Source organism: Pongo pygmaeus, chromosome 9 (genome assembly GCF_028885625.2).
Source record: "Pongo pygmaeus isolate AG05252 chromosome 9, NHGRI_mPonPyg2-v2.0_pri, whole genome shotgun sequence".
Taxonomy (NCBI): Eukaryota; Metazoa; Chordata; class Mammalia; order Primates; family Hominidae; genus Pongo; species Pongo pygmaeus.
Window position 1 is genome coordinate 69,788,485 of NC_072382.2, and position 17,225 is coordinate 69,805,709.

At 41.5% G+C, this 17,225-nt stretch overlaps 1 protein-coding gene across 2 annotated transcripts in view; it reads right to left on the bottom strand.

Annotated features, from left to right (window-relative positions):
- The window catches only part of DNHD1 (dynein heavy chain domain 1), an 88,310-nt gene that overhangs the window by 50,509 nt on the left and 20,576 nt on the right, over positions 1-17,225 (bottom strand). For both annotated transcript variants that reach the window (XM_063671199.1, XM_054439194.2), the window contains 7 exons: positions 17,032-17,205; positions 11,108-11,311; positions 10,919-11,029; positions 8,760-8,916; positions 493-747; positions 246-383; positions 59-110 (listed from right to left, as the gene is read on the bottom strand). In XM_063671199.1, the coding sequence (XP_063527269.1) occupies positions 59-110; positions 246-383; positions 493-747; positions 8,760-8,916; positions 10,919-11,029; positions 11,108-11,311; positions 17,032-17,205 (1,091 nt within the window). The remainder of the gene's footprint in view (positions 1-58; positions 111-245; positions 384-492; positions 748-8,759; positions 8,917-10,918; positions 11,030-11,107; positions 11,312-17,031; positions 17,206-17,225) is intronic.

A 17,225-nucleotide genomic window follows, 5' to 3' on the forward strand; every position in this document is an offset into this window, starting at 1 on the left:
GCTTGTGCCCTTTCCCTCCTTCAGCCTTCCTACCCCCTGCCTAGGTCTCCCTAAATACCTTCAGAATACAGGGAATCCGAGGAGGTCTTCAGGTCTGCAGACTGCACTACCTTCATGCCAGGATATGGAGAAGGAGCAGAAATGGGAAAGCAATGAGGGATTCAAACCAGGTTGTGAGCTTCTGATTACTCAGAGGATAGGAACTGGGAATTCCCACAGCCAGCTCTCTGCCCAATCCAGAATACCTGCAAGGCAGAGGTCTTGACAGACTGTAGGCCTCCAGTTAGAGTCTGGATCATATTTTCAACACAGGGTACATGAGACAGTTGGCCATGATCATCAAAGACTAGCTGTGATGAGAGAAAGGGTTTCTGCCTTGGGGCCTGTAAAAAAAGGGTCAGGAAAGGTCGAGGGGCTAGATGTCAGTATACATTCCTCAGCATCTGGCCCTGGACTGCCTGCCACCTCCACACATGCCACCCACCACCTCACTTGAATGATGTTGGCCACAAAAGAGGTTATCTGCTCCTCCAAGACAGAAATGAGGCTCTGACAAATCATGTAGTTGACCAGGCGGGCAAACTTTCCCAGCTGCAGCCACCAGGCCTCTGCTTGCTTCAGCTTCTGCTCCAGTTGCTTGCGCTGTACCCTCTGAAGGTATATGGAGCCTTGGCCTGTCCTGATCCTATCGCAGTTTTGCACTCGCTCTTGTAGGCCCTGTTGCATGTGGTATGTGTCCTCGTGAACCTGTGAGCATAGAGTGGAAACTCACCATATAGGGGGATGGAGAGCAAACCAGCCACCCACTAGTCTGTGCAAACTCCCAGGTCTTGGAGTCTGGGACCTAGAACCTAGATATACATATGAAGGGCTCCTTTTTAGTAGAGTTTACCCTACCCCACCCCCTCAAATTTTATTTGACCAGAGAAGATGTGAAATAGAGAACATATATTGAGAGGTCACAATGTGCTAATGTGGTAGGCCAGGCCTGTCTACTGAAAACCCCCAGGGTGGAATTCAAATAGAAAATTTGTGTATATGTAAATATAGAGATTCACAATGCACAGAAGAGACAAAAAGAAAAAGATGGGATAAATAAGGCTAAACAATAATTTCAGGATATGGACTCTGGATAATAATTAGGCCAGGTGATGTGGCCTGCTGAGTAGAATGATATTGCTTTATGTTATAATAGAAGCTGTTTCTGGGCACTGATATAGACTTTCTATTAGAGGAGAGGGAATGTGGAATAAAAGCCTGGGAGCCTTTTTGTGGGTTCTTTCAGATCTGGGAGGTTCCTCAGCCTATAAAGGCTGCTGACAATTGCCAATGCTCTGGGCTTTGGATGGATCCTTTGTCTTCCCTGCTCTCCTGTTCCTTTTGATGCTCTCTAGAGCTTGTGATTAGAACTGATTGGTTCTGTGAATTGTACTTCTGGTATCCATGAGCTCAAGCCCCAATCACAATACTCCCCAATACCCAGTGCTTCCCACTTCATAACCCTTAGTCCAGTGCACCATCATTTTGTTATTTGTAGTACTCATCCACTACACTGTAAGCTCCTTTAGGAGGTGAACTCTGTTACACCTTATTTCATTTTTCTATTGCTTAACACAGTGCCTGGCATGGGGTAGTTCCACAGTAAATGTTTGTAAAAAGAATGTATAATCTCACATTGAAAGAGCCTACTGAGTGCCATTAGGATAAAACCATACCAACAACAACAATAATAATTGCTAATACCATAGAACATAATCAGTATACATTTTTAAAGCACCAATACTAGGGGTGATAACATCCAAATTATGCGAAAAAGTTTAGGACGGGCATGGTGGCTCATGCTTGTAATCCAGCACTTTGGAAGACCAAGGAGGGTGGATCACTTAAGTCCAGAAGTTTAAGACCAGCCTGGGCAACATGGTGAAACCCGATCTCTGCAAAAAATACAAAAAATTAGCCAGGCGTGGTGGTATCAACTGCTGTAGTCTCAGCTACTCGGGAGGCTGAGGTGGGAGGATCACCTGAGCCCGGGAAGTTGAGGCTGCAGTGATCCCTGATCATGCCACTGCATGGGCAACAGAGTGAGATTCTGTCTCAAAAGTAATGATAACAATAAAAAACTTGGAATTCTATACCTAGCCAGAATATCATTAAAGTTTGAGGATAAATAAAAACATTTTTAGATATACAAAGACTCAGAAAATTTTCCATCCACAGATTCTCCCTTAAAAAAATTAGGAATAGTATTAATGTATTCCAGGCAGAGGAAAATGAATCCAAGAGGATAAAGTGTTCTACAAAAGATTTGATGGGCAAAGAAATTTGTGAGATATATTGTTAATTTTAAATAGTGCTATGGCCTGTGTGTTTGTGTCCCTCCAAAATTCATATTTTGAAATCTGAACCCATAAGGTGATGGTATTATGAGGTGGAGTCTTTGGGGAGGTGATTAGATCATGAGGTCTCCAGTCTCAGGAATAGGATTAGTGCCCTTAAAAAAAAAAAAAAAAAAGAAGTCCCAGATCATACAGTATTTGTCTTTCTTTGGCTTATTTCACTTAGCATAATGTCCCCAGGTTCATACGTGTTGTCACTAATGGCATTATTTCCTTCTTTTTGTGGCTGAATAATATTTCATTGTATATATGTATTAATATCACAATTTCTTTAATCATTCATCCATTGATGGACACATCGATGTTTCTATATCTTGGCTATTGTGAATAATCCTGCAATAAAAATGGGGGTATAGATATCTCTTTGAGATACTGATTTCATTTCCTTTGGGTACATACACAGAAGCGGGATTGCTGGATCATGTGACGGTTCTATTCAAAGGGTTCAAACTTTTAGTTATAAGATGAACAAGTTCTGGGAATCTAATGTATAGCCTGTGTGGTGATGGATGTGTTAATTAATTTGACTGTGGTAATCATTACACAATGTATACATCTATCAAGTCATCACATTGTACACCTTGAATATATTCCATTTTTATTTGTCAATTTTATTTTTAAAAGGCCCCAGAGAGCTGGCTAGTCCCTTCTGCAGTGAGAAGGTGCCACCTATGAGGACTGAGCCCTTGTCAGACTCTGAATCTGTCATCACCTTGATGTTGGACTTCCCAGCTTCCAAGAATAAATGTTTGTTGTTTGTAAGCCACCCAGATTATGGTATTTTGTTATAGAGGCCTGAGTGGACTAAGACAAAGGAGTAGGTTATAAAACAAGAATGTTCATAACAATCTTGAAGAAGATTCCAGGAGATACCAATATAAGAGTAATGGGAAGAATAGAGGGAGGACGAGAGAAGGGAAGGAAAAGTATGATAATGCTAAGGTTCTTATTCTGCTTGGGAGAACGATATGGTTAAAAATTCATACTTGTCATTCATTCACTCAACAAAAATTACTGAGCACCTACTAAATGGCATACCCTACAGTAAGCACTAGAGATATATTAGTGAATGAGTGCTCAAGTCATTGCCCCTCCAGAAGGAGGGAGAGAGACAGCAAACATAATAAATACATAACTTATGGTGTACGTAAAAAGTTGATTAGTACTGGTGGGGTGAGGTGGCTCACACTTGTAATCCCAGCACTTTGGGAGGCTGAGGTGGGCGGATCATGTGAGGTCAGGGGTTTGAGACCAGCCTGGCCAACGTGGCGAAACCCTATGTCTACTAAAAATACAAAAATTAGCCGGGCGTGGTGGTGGGCGCCTGTAATCCTAGCTACTCGGGAGGCTGAGGTAGGAGAATCGCTTGAACCCTGGAGGCAGAGCTTGCAGTGAGCCAAGATTGTGCCACTACACTCCAGCCTAGGTGACAAGAACGAAACTCCATCTCAAAAAAAAAAAAAAAAAAAGTGATTAGAGTACTATGACAAAACAAAAGAGAGTGAAAACATGTATTTTAAAATGAGTTTAAAATATGATTTTAAAATACATGTTGCAAAAACTGAAAGAACAGCAAGCAGAAATGAACAAATCTATAGTTGTAGGCAGGAAGGGATATTTAACATATATCTCCCAGAAATGGAAAGACAAAGGAAGTTAAAAAATTACTGTGTCTTGGCTGGGTGTGGCGGCTCATGCCTATAATCCCAGCACTTTGGGAGGGGGAGGTGGGAGGATCACTTGAGCTTGGAGTTCGAGACCAGCCTGGGCAACACGGTAAAACCCTGCCTCTATAAAAGAAATACAAAAATTAGCCAGGTACGGTGGCCCATGCCTGTAGTCCCAGTTACTCAAGAGGCTGAGGTGAGAGGATGGCTTGAGCCCAAAGGGGTGGAGGTTGCAGTAAGCCAAAATCATGCCACTGCACTCCAGCCTGGGTGATAGAGTGAGTCCCTGACTCAAAAAAAAAAAAAAAAAAAAAAAGTGTCTATAGAATATTTGAATAAAACAGTGAATGAGCTTGGCCTAATACATATTCTTTTAGGTTGAGTTCCCCAGAAGCAGACCCTGAGACAGGGATTGGGAGAAATGTGATTTATTGAAGGAATGATCTTCAGGGAAACAAGAGCCTCTAAAGGAGTAAAAAAAGCAGAAAAGAGAAGGGGAAAGTACCCAGCAAGATCTCAGCTAAATTCTATTTTTGGTCTCATCTGGAGTGGGGAAGGAGGCTTGGAACATTCCAATCATATTATAGAGTTGTCATGCCTTGAAGCAAGTGAGGAAAATACAAAGGCTGAGGAACTGTTCCATATGAGAGAGACTAAAGAGAAGTGAGCACTAAATTCAATACATAATTCTGGTTTGGATCCTGAAGAACGAAAAAATATAGTAATAAAGGACATTATTAGAACAATTGCCAAATTTTGAATAAAGATTGGAGATTAGATAACAGAGTTGTATCAGAGTGAAATTTCCTAATCTTTGATCATTGTACTATAGTTATAAAAGGAAATGTCCTCATTCACAGAAAAAACATACTGACATATACAGGAGTTGCTATGATTTCAATGATTTGAATGTGTCTCCCAAAACTTAATGTATTGGAAACTTAATTGCCATAGTAACAGTTTTAAGAGATAGGGTCTTTAAGAGGGCTCAACCCACATGAAGGGATCAATGAGCCAAGAGGGCTCAACTCACATGAAGGGATCAATGTTTTGATCATGGGAGTGGGTTAGTTATCATGGGAATGGATTCCTGATAAAAAGGATGAGTTTTGCCTGATTTCCTCTCTCCTCTCTCTGTCTCATATTCATGTCTCATCAGTATGTGATACCCTCCACCATGGGATGAGACTCTCGCCAGATGCTCTTGGACTTCCCAGCCTCCAGGACCATGAACCAAACAAACTTTTATTCTTTATAAATTACCCAGTCTTTGGTATTCTATTATAGCAACAGAAAACAAACTAAGACAGGGGTAAGGGGGCTGATGCCTGCAATTGACTCTCAAATTATTTAGAAAATAATGTATACATGTTTAGAAAAAAAGAAAGAGCATAAATGATAAAGGAAATGGGAAAAATAACAATCTATATAAAGGGTATGTGAGAGTTTATCTTACTATCCTTACAATTCTAAGGTTGAAATTATATCAAAATACAAAATCACAGAAGGAAGGAAGGAAGAGAGGGAGGGAGGGAGGAAGAGAGGGAGGGAGAGAAAAAGGGAGGAAGTGAGGAAAGAAAGGAGGGAAGGAGGGAGAAAGGAAGTGAAGGGAAAGGGAAAGGGAAAGGAAAGGGAAAGGAAGGGAAGGAAAGGAAAGGAAAGGAGGGAGAGGAGAGAGAGAGAGAGGGAAAAGAAAAAAAATAAGTGTTGGTAAGAATGAAAGGCAACTGAGGCCAGGTGCAGTGGCTCACACCTGTAATCCTAGCACTTTGGGAAGCCAAGGCGGGTGAATCACTTGAGATCAGGAGTTCAAGACCAGCCTGGCCAAGATGGTGAAACCCTGTCTCCACTAAAAATATAAAAATTAGCTGGGCATTGTGGCTCACACCTGTAATCCCAGTTACTTGGGAGGCTGATGCAGGAGAATCACTTGAACACAGGAGGTGGAGGTTGCAGTGAGCTGAGATCACACCACCGCACTCCAGCCTGGGAGACACAGCCAGACTCACACCTGTAATCCCAGTACTTCGGGAGGCTGAGGCAGGTGGATCATGAGGTCAGGAGATTGAGACCATCCTGGCTAACACAGTGAAACCCCGTTTCTACTAAAAATACAAAAAAAAATTAGCAGGGCGTGGTCCTGTAGTCCCAGCTACTTGGGAGGCTGAGGCAGGAGAATGGTGTGAACCCGGGAGGCAGAGCTTGCAGTGAGCCAAGATTGCACCATTGCACTCCAGCCTGGGCAACAGAGTGAGACTCCGTCTCAAAAAAAAAAAAAAAAAAAGAATGAAAGGCAGCTGGAAATCAACATCACTGATGGAAATGTAAACTGGTACAACCACTCTGGAAAACTGTTTGGCAGTATAAAACATACATATATTCTATTCTAGCAGTTCCACTCCTGGAATATATATCCCAAAAAAATAAATGCTTATGTCCACCAAAAGACATGTACAAGAATGTTCAGAACAGTGTTATTCATAATAGTAAAAAACTGGAACCAACCCAAATGTCCACAATAGAAGAATGAATATATAAATTGTGGTCATTCATACAGTGAAATACTACGTAGCTATACAAAAAGAGTAAACCACTGCTACCTAGAACATTATGGATAAATCTCACAAACATAATGTTGAGTGAAAAAAGTCAAGCAAAGAGGAGCACACACTGTCCAATTCTAGTTATATGAAATTCAAAATGAGACAAAATTAACCTGTGGTGACACAGGTCAGAGTACTGGTTACCTCTGTGGGGGTATCAATGAAAGAGGCACCAGGGAGCTTGCTGGGGTGCTGGAAATGTTCTCTATCATGATCCGGGTATACAAATATATAGCAATACAAATACAAATACAAAAAATTCAACAACTGTACAGTTAAAATTTGTCTACTGTATATGAATTACACCTTAATATAAAAAATTGACTACTGAATTTCAAAAAGTTATAACTATTTTTATAACATTAAAGGTGGGATTGAGGAACTGAGAGGTAGAGAAAGGCTGTGGAGCAGCTCACCCCCATCTCCTGCCTCATTCAGCTTGGTACAATGGCAGGTCCAGCATTTATTGTCTGGAAGCTAAAGGCCACTGCCTCCTTTTCACTCCTGCACCTTGGCTTTAGGATCTTGACATTGCTAATGCCTTTGGCGCCTTTCCTCTAAACCTCCTGAAGAGAGACTATGAATTTCCTTTTTAGCCACTCTTCTAAAACATCCAAAGAAGATATCATTGAAGAGTCCAATCAGTACAAACTTGTAAAACATGCACAGGGTCTTTGTGCAAAGACGTTCAATAATATCCCTAGGTTCCTGGGATACATCAATGAACAAAACAAAGATCTCTACCCTTGTGGAGGTTACAACCTATCATGAGACATTAGTAAAAATAGTAAGTAAATTATATAGTATTTTTAAAGGTGAGAAGGAAGACAGAAAAAGGAAAACAGAGTAGGATAAAGAGGATAAGTAATTCTTAGAAGGGGAAGGAATTTGACTATTTAGAATTTTATGAAAACGTTTTATTATAGGTATTTTTAAATATTTAAGATTTCAACCAGAGCAATCAACAGAAGTTATTGCTTCCTCCTAGGAATAGAAATTCCTTGCAGTTGGCCAGGTGCGGTGGTTCACACCTGTAATCCCAGCACTTTGGGAGGCCAAGGTAGGCGGATCACAAGGTCAGGAGATCAAGACCATCCTGGCTAACACAGTGAAACCCCATCTCTACTAAAAATACAAAAAAATTAGCCGGGCGTGGTGGTGGGTGCCTGTAGTCCCAGCTACTCAGGAGGCTGAGGCAAGAGAACGGTGTGAACCCGGGCGGCAGAGCTTGCAGTGAGCCGAGATCGTGCCACTGCACTCCAGCCTGGGTGACAGAGCGAGACTCTGTCTCAAATAAAAAAAGAAAAGAAAGAAAGAAAAAGAAACGAAATTCCTTGCAGTCGAGGCCATTTTTGAGACTTCAGAGTTCTGTCCTTTGTGATTAACCTCCTCTGATGGAGTTTAGAGCAACATGTAGAACCCAAAACCTGGCTCAAGCCAGGCAAGGTATGCCTCCTTCACATTAATTAGTTATTTTCACAAAATCTGAGTGGGCCTCCTCTCTCAGAACTGGACTATCTATACATGGTAATTAGCCACAGTCCTGTGTGAATATCCAGCCCCACCTGACAACAAACCATGATAATAGGCCATGGGCAAGAGGTCAGTACACAGGAGGGCCTCCCAGAACTCTAGGCAGGGGGTGTGCATCACAGATGCAACGTACTCCTAATGAAGAAGGACTCCATCATTGCATCCTTGCACTAACTACAGTGGCCTTCCAAAAGTTCAAGATAGGTTCAAAAATAAGCTCAGCAGCATAAAAGACCAGGATTCCTGTTCTCAAATTCCCTAATTCCCAAAGGTCAGCATAAACAACAGACAAAATAGACATTGATATATTCCTTCTCCTCCCTGCTCCTAGGTCAAGATCAACCCTTAGGGAAAGGTCTAGTTCAAGCCTCTGCACACCTGTTATTGATTCATCCATCCTAGAGCAGAAACTGCTGTTGCTGGGCAGGAAAATGGCTCTGATTCAACTGTAGAGTCCAGGTCATACAGTGGATTCCAGGAGAAACTTAACTAAGAGGAGGCTGAAACTCTGGGGAGCTCAACTTGGGGAAAAGGTCCACAATAAACTAAGAGCCTCTTACCAGTCGAAGAATGGATGTGCAGAGGTTTAGGCAACGATGGAGCAGCCGTAGAGCCTTATGTTTCTCCTTGGCTAGAGCTTTCTGCAGGTCCAGCAGCTCATAGCACCGATCCAGCTCCTGGGGTAGCCAGGACACAGAGTGTAGCTCCTGCAGAAGCCTAGAATCAAGGACTAAGTTGGTCAGAGCTGGCATCCCAATCCTTCCTTGGATACCTTTGACCTCTTCTCAGCCTAGCTTACCTCAGACTGCACAAATATTTATAGAGATTGTAATATTACCAACAGTGACCAATAGTGACAGCTCCCTCTCGAGAGTTCTCTGAAAGAGTATAAGCCCAGAAAGCTGCTTTCTCAGCTATACAAGCTGAGAAAAGGCTTGGGGTATGTGCAAGTGCTTATACCTAGTGATCTCTCTGCTAGGAGAGAGGGTCAAATAGGTACCAAGGTCTGACTTAGAAGGAGAGACAGCAGAGGCTTCTTCCTGGGAATAGAGAAAGCTAAAGGTCCTAAAAGTCTAGGTGGACAGGTAAGTTTTAGGATCAAATGTGATGAAACTGGAACTTCTCTATGGGCTGCCTATCCCTGAGGAAGCCCAATCCTGTTATCCATACCTCCCAAGCCCCAGAGAACTCCACATCTATAAACATCCTTGATAAGGATAAAAGACTCCTAATAATCAGACAGGATGGTCACAATGGGCATCATTTATTCAGTGTCTACTGAGAGGTACTGAATGTGGCACTTTGTATTCACAATCTCGTTTAATTCTCATTACAGAATTAAATCTAGAAATCTTTATCCGAGTTTGAAGATCAGGAAACTGAGGCTCAAATACTAAAGTCCCTTGCTAGTACTCAAGGTCTAAATAAGATTTGTCCAGCCTCCCAAGCCCTTCTGCTCTTAATTACACCATGATGATTAGGCCAGACTGGAGGATGAAACTCCCTAGAGCAGAAGTTGCAAACTGGGTTAAATTCAGAAGGAAAAGTTTTTCAAAATGAGTCACTAAGAGTTGGCTAGCATACGGTGTTTTAATAAAAATTTGAAGGTCTGGTGTGGTGGCTCACGCCTGTAATCCCAGCACTTTGGGAGGTCGAGGTGGGTGGATCACCTGAGGTCAGGAGTTCAAGACCAGCCTGGCCAACATGATGAAACCTTGTCTCTACTAAAAATAAAAAAAAATTAGCCGGGTGTGGTGGTGCATGCCTGTAATCCCAGCTACTCGGGAGGCTGAGGCAGGAGAATTGCTTGAACCCAGGAGGTGGAGGTTGCAGTGAGCCGAAATCGTGCCATTGTACTCCAGCCTGGGTGACAACAGTGAAACTCCATTTAAAAAAAAAAAATTCTTTTGAGTTAAAATTTGGTTGAAATTTGAGTTAAAAGTAAGAAATTTCATAACAAAATGTGGACTTCTAGGAAATCCTGAAATGTAAGGTGGCTGATCACACTGGACCTATATTCCCAAACAGCAACAATTAGTAATTAGTTGGAACTGAGTAGTGACTATCCTCTTTAGATGCAGTCTCCAGATTGCAGTTCCCATGCTCCCTAATGTCTTCCACCTAAACCACTGCATTCCTTCAATACTTCCTGCTTAGGCCCTTTAGGCAAATGAATTTGCAACTCCTGTCACAGAATATACCTAAGAGTAGCTGAGGAGTCGTGTAGGGAAAGCAAGGAAATACTGAAAATAGGAATAACCAACCTTTTCCAAAAAAAAAAAAAAATAGAATCCAAGTAATATCTTGGAAAGAACAGAGAGTTTGGATTCAAACAACTGAATTAGACCCCCAGATCTGACATTACACATAATTACGTGAGTGCAAGTGGTTTAAGATATATAATTACCTGGAGAATATTGCATATATTCTCCATAGAGAATATATCCTATTCATGAAATAGAATATAATCTAGTTCGGAATATATGTTCAAAGAAAAAACTGGTTATTTAACAGTATGTAAGGTATGATCACATTTTGTATATGTGATAGAAAAAAGACTAGAAAGATATGCAACAAAATATTCACAGTGGTTGGTAGGAATAAAGGTTTTTTCTTTGTGCTTTTTTGTATCTTTCAGATTTTCTACAACAAACATACTATTACCTTTAGTAAAACTAATTTTTAAAAACTCAATGAAGTTGTGTTTTTAATACCTCACCTGCTAATATGTAGTAGCCCAGCTCCAAAGTGGGGCACAGCCAAGAGCAGATGATTCTCTAGGAATTTCTGGAGTCGATGCAGCCCCTGTAATCTCACATTCTTCTTCCAACTAGAAATTAGAGGTCAGTGATAATATACCGTTGCTGTCATCCATTTCCCCCCAAATCACATATCCGTCATTACCTACCAGGTAAAGGACTTGCGTAAGAGGCAATACTTAAAGAATGGAATGAACTGGAGCTGCTGCCAGAGAACACAGTGATGGTGCCAGGTACCCAGTGTCATCGTCTCGCTACCTTCCACAGGATGTACATGCAAGATCCCAAAGGGAGAGAAGATGTAGTGCTCGGGATTCACCTTGTCGGGTGGCACCACCATCAGGCTGTAAGGCCTTTAAAAAAAGAGCTCTGATCAGTAAAGGCCCTGGGAACTTGGTCAGACTTTAAGAAACCAAAGGAGGATAGAGGAGATGAAAAAGGGGAACAGGAAGGCAGGCAGAAGAAATGAGAAAAAGGGGCAAAGAGAGCAGAATGATTTTTAAACTAGAAAGATGAAACAAATATTATTAAGAAGAAACCGAAGCCAAAGGTAGATGGGAAAAAAGAAAAAGGCACCTAGCCAGCTCCAAGAAGTTCATATCTTCTGATGCAGATATCTTACATCCCATCAGATCTAAGACACTGTCCACCGTAAGCTGCAGCATTATCTTATGAAATGCTAAGATAAAAATGCTTCTAATAAGATATTCCATCAATTTGTAAGATGCATCACAATTTTAGAGATGATGAAATGTGAAAAATCCTCATTCTAGAAATGATAAAATACATATATACATGCAGAGATAATCAGAATGTTATTTGGTGGAGAAACTGAGATTGGAGAAAAGCAGAGGAAGACTAGAAAATTAGAAACAGGCAAATAAAGAGGAACATTGCAACCTAATGAACTAGACAAGTACCTTCAGAGCCATCTTAAAATCTTAGTTGGTCTCAGGTTCTCTTACTTCAGCAAAATGCACCTATATCCCACATTAAATGCAATATATATGGATTGATATAATAGGTGTATCTAGTTACAGTAGGCCAGTTAGCATAATGCTATGTTTAGATACATTTAATAAAGCATTTATTAATTTTTATTTTTCAGTTCTCTTTATATAACTCAGAGCTAGCAATATTTTTAAGCATTACATATATTTTTAGCAATTTAAAAGCTGTATCCTAAGTCCTATAATGTCTAAGAGATAAAATAGCCCTCCTCTATCTCTTATCTCTCTCAACTTTCTAGAAAACATTGTTAAGCAAGTGACTTAAGAACATTTAGATAGATACCAGAATGGACACACTAAGCCAAGTCATATAAAAACCTTGTTTTGTTTTTGACAAAGTTACTAAAGTTTCTCAAGTATAGTACTAATATCTCCAAATTACAGATAGGAAAACTGAAACAAGAGAAATTAAAGCTTCTCTTTTGCCCAAGACAGTTAAGGGAAGAATACAAGATTTAAAACCAAAGTTACCTGACTCATGCCCCCTCCTTTAGTCAGTGGGCCATTTAGCTTCCCACAGTGTAGCTGCCTATGTTAACTGAGCCCTGGCTCTTCCCAAGAGATATTTCCTTTTCCTATGACCTACTTAATGGAGGCTGCTGTTTCTGTGTAGGGCCAGGAGTTATGGAGTACTCTTCTCATTCCCAATGGCGACTACTCCTTTGGAGGATATTCACTCATTCTACAAATGCTTATTAAGGCAAGCAGTGTGTAAGCCACTGAGGATACAGCAGTGTTCAAGAAAAATCCAGTCCCTGACTTTATGGAACTTAGTTAAACCATTTATCAAGTTGTCCCTCTGTTCAAGTATTGTGGTCAGAGATGAGGACATAAAGATGACTTCTATATAGTCCTTGTCCTCAAACGGCTCAGAATCAACTGGAGTATGACATGATACTAGAGAGTAGATGGGAGAAATCAATATCTTCCTGAGTCCCAGAACCAAACATTCAGCTGTTTCCAAAACATCTCAAACTCTGTCTTGCTTGCACCTGAAACTCAGCAAGTTCTGTACTAAACTCAATATCTACCCCCACCAAATCTGTCCCTAATCTGGGCAATTAGTTCACTCATTCATTCAACAAATATTACTGAGTATCTACTCTATGCCAGACTGTTCTAAGCCCTGAGGATACATCATTAAACACAACAAACCCAAACCCCTCCCTGATGGAGCTCTCATTCTACTAGAGAAGATGATAAACATAATTAACAACAAGAAGGGGGGAAAAGAACAGGCAAAGGGAGATCGGCGGTGCCAGGGGAGAAGGAAGTGCAATTTTAAATGGGGTGGTAAGGGTGGGGGAGTGACAGCTGAGCAAAGACTCAAAGAATAAAGGAGGTGAAGGAATAAATTCTCTCCTAAATGTAAATCAAACACTGGAGAAAATGCAATTAAAATTTTGATAAATTCAAACACATTAAAAAAATCTGTTACATGGCAAATAAATAAATATAATGAAACAGCAAGTGAAAGAGTTCTTTCTATTGATGGTGCACTAGAAATTTGGACCAACATTCCCACTTGAGAACAACTAGAAAAACTAGGCCAACTATCTGGATAATATATGAAACTGGATAATATATGAAATATAATATCTGTATAACACATCAGAGAACTCAAAAATGTAATCCCCCAGCCTTTGGGTCGAGACCCCAAATGGCTACAACACAGGAGTAAAGTGGAACCAGAAATATACCTCCTCTTTGGTATGGGACCTGAACTGCAACTTTTGCTCATTTAGTTCCCTGAGTCTGTTGAAAGCTTGGCTCCTCTTTTCAGTATCTCAGGAATGCATAGTAAAATTGACATTTAATTACCTTTATATTGAGAGGAATTGAGAGGTCCCTCTGTTTGTGGAAAAGCAGCACCAAATGCTGAACTCACTACAATGGGTTTCTTTCTTTGGCAGATCCTGGCCCTGTAATCATCCATTGCCTTTTTAGTTCTCTTGTCAATAGTTTCTTGTCTCTTTATGTGCCTAATTGTCTTTGATAGTGATGCTTCTCTAATTATAAAAGATGCTGATAGTTTAAAGCCCTAAGCTTGTCATTTGCTTTCTGTAAGCTCTCCACTATGGTTTGTACGCATTCCATCCCACATTGTTCTCATTACTATCATTACAGCCATGACAGTCAAGTGTAGCAGCCACTAGGTGTCAGTATCACATTCAACCACAAGTGATAATTTAATTAATTGTGATGCCACTGTGTGTCATGGATTACTAGTATCCTATTTCCCATTAGCAAGGAATTCAGTACTGTTTTAGGCCAAGGACATTACCAAACCAAAGAAGATCCTATATTAGAGGCTAGTTTCCTGGGACCACTCATAATACCAAGTACCGTGTTAGTCAGGGTCCAGTCAGTAAAACAGAAACCATACTAGGCATTTCAACAAAGTGAAATTTAATAAAGAGAATGTGTTTTTAAAAAGATGTCGAGGCCAGGCGCGGTGGCTCATGCCTGTAATCCCAGCACTTTGGGAGGCCGAGGTGGGTGGATCACTTGAAGCCAGGAGTTCGAGATCAGCTTGGCCAATATGGCAAAACCCCGTCTCTACTAAAAATACAAAAATTAGCCAGGCACATTAGCAGGTGCCTGTAATCCCAGCTACTTGGGAGGCTGTGGCAGGAGAATCGCTTGAACCTGGGAGGCGGAGATGCAGCGATTAAAGTGAGCCAAGATCGCCATGGCACTCCAGCCTAGGCAACAGAGTGAGACTCCAACTTAAAAAAAATAATAAAAATAAAAATAAAAAACCAGCTCCAGAACTAGAGGAACAAATGGAAGAGGTTCAGGTTATTAGAAGCTATGAGGTTGGAGGAGGGGCCTTGCAGAGTTGAGACTCAGAACTCTGAATGGGGTGGGGTGCAATGGCTCACGTCTGTAATCCCAGCACTTTGGGAGGCTGAGAAGGGAGGATAGCTTGAGCCCAGGAGTTCGAGACCAGCTTGAGCAACAAAGTGAGATCCCACATCTACAAAAAATTTAAAAACTAGCCAGGCATGGTGGTAGGCACCTGTGGTCCCAGTCACATGGGAGGCTGAGGTGGGAGGATCACTTGAGCCCAGAAGGTGGAGGCTGCAGCAAGCTGTGTTCAAGCCACTGCACTCCATCTGGGGCAACAGAGCAAGACTGTCTAAAAAAAGAACAACAACAACAAAAAGAACTCTGAAGGAAAGGGGCTACCAGCTGGTGTTGGTACCTCTCAGGGTTATGAAGAGGTTGATTCAGACAGTGCTGTCTGGGCCAGGCACGTTGGCTCACACCTGTAATCCCAGCACTTTGGGAAGCTGAGGCGGGTGGATCACTTGAGGTCAGGAGTTCAAGACCAGCCTGACCAACATGATAAAACCCTGTCTCTACTAAAATACAAAATTAGCCAGGTGTGGTGACACATGCCTGTAATCCCAGCTACTTCAGAGGCTGAGGCAAGAGAATCGGTTGAACCAGGGAGGTGGAGGTTGCTGTGAGCTGAGATCATGCCATTACACTCCAGCAACAAGAGTGAAACTCTGTCTCAAAAAAGAAAAAAAGAAAGTGCTGCTGCCAGGGTGAAAGACCATTGCTGAGGCAATGATGGCAGAAAGAGCAAGCAAACGAAGCAGCAAGTCCCTTCCCCTCTTATCTTGCTGTCCAGTCTCCTAGCACTCTCCATTAATCAAATCTAATAGGAGGCCAGCTGAAAAAAGAGAAAAAGTTTGCAGAATCTCAGCCCCAGTATCACAAAGCAGAGAGGGAGGAGGAGAATTAGAATCAAGAGACAATCAATTAATAACCAGCAGGATGCTCTCAGTGAACATTTATTAAATGAATTGATCAGTAAATGAATGAATGATATTGATCATTAGTACTACCTAAGTTCAACAGATCAGTGTGCACAGGAAATAAGGTTCTTTGGGAGGCTGTATTAGATACTGCTTAAGAGCATGAACTTTTGGATTAATATAACTAGGTTTAAATCCTAGTTATACCACTTATTATGTAGCTTTGGATAAATTACTTAACCTCTCTTATGTATCAGTCCATTCATCTCATATATAGAAATAATAATAGCACCTACCTGGTAGATGAGGATTAAGTAACACATGTCATGAGTTTATTAGCACAGTGCCTAATATATTGAAGAGTCTGGTTAAAGGCAATTATTACAATTATTTCTGGGAGGAGATGGACTTGAAGAGGGCTTTTTAAAATAGGTGAGATTTGAGCCAGGCATGGTGGCTCATGCCTGTAATCCTGGCAATTTGGGAGGCTGAGGCTTGAACCCAGGAGTTTGAGACCAGCCTGGCAACACAGTGAGACCTCATTCTACAAAAAATAAATTTTAGAAAACTGGCCGAGTGTGGTGATTCATGCCTGTAATCCCAGCTACTCAGGAGGCTGAAGTGAGAGGATTGCTTGAGCCAGAGAGATTGAGACTGCAGTGAGCCATGATTGTGCCACTGCACTCCAGCCTGGGTGACAGAGTGAGCCCTTGCTTCAAAATAATTAAGAAGAAATTTTTAAAAGTAGGTGTGATTTGGATCTAATGAGAGGAAGTGAATAAATGTCTCTTGAGTCATGGGGAAGGAGGAGACCTGTTTTTATAGCCCCATAGATAAACTAGAACCAGGAGGTAGAAGTTAAAAGAATGCAGATTTTGATTCAGTCTAAGGAATAAGATACCTGGAAAAAAATTTTCCTGACACCGTAAAGATTTAAACAAACACATGATTCTTCCATTGGAGTTGGAAGAGATCACCATAAAATTTACTTCTAAGGCTATGAACAAATGTTTCTATCATTCTAGGATAGAATAAAGAAGAAAGAGCAAAATGTGAGAAAAGGATGTGTAAGACAAAAGGCTGTCTAAGCAAAGGGGAGTGAAGGGGAGGTAGAGGGTGGAAAGGAGGAGGAGGCTGAGGAGAAGGGAAGAGAGAGGGACACTGGAGTCAGAGGAGGAGTATGTGGAGAAAGGACAGGGAGAAGGGTGCGCACGTGGAGAAAGAGGAGGGGGAAGATAGCTTAGAAGGAAACCAGGCAGGGGGAGGAGAAGGGGCCTGGACATAGGCTATCACCTGAAGTACCGGCTGGGAGCCACATTGAGATAGAGGAAGTGGATCTTTTTCAGGTATCTCTCCGTCTTCAGAGCAGTCATCACCTGGCTATCCAGGAAGGAAGTCTCAGGTGAAAAGCCGGTGCTGCTCTTTTGGAAGGCCTTTTTCCTGGGAACTTCATAGTCAAGCTGAGACCTGTGTGACAGAAAGTCAGG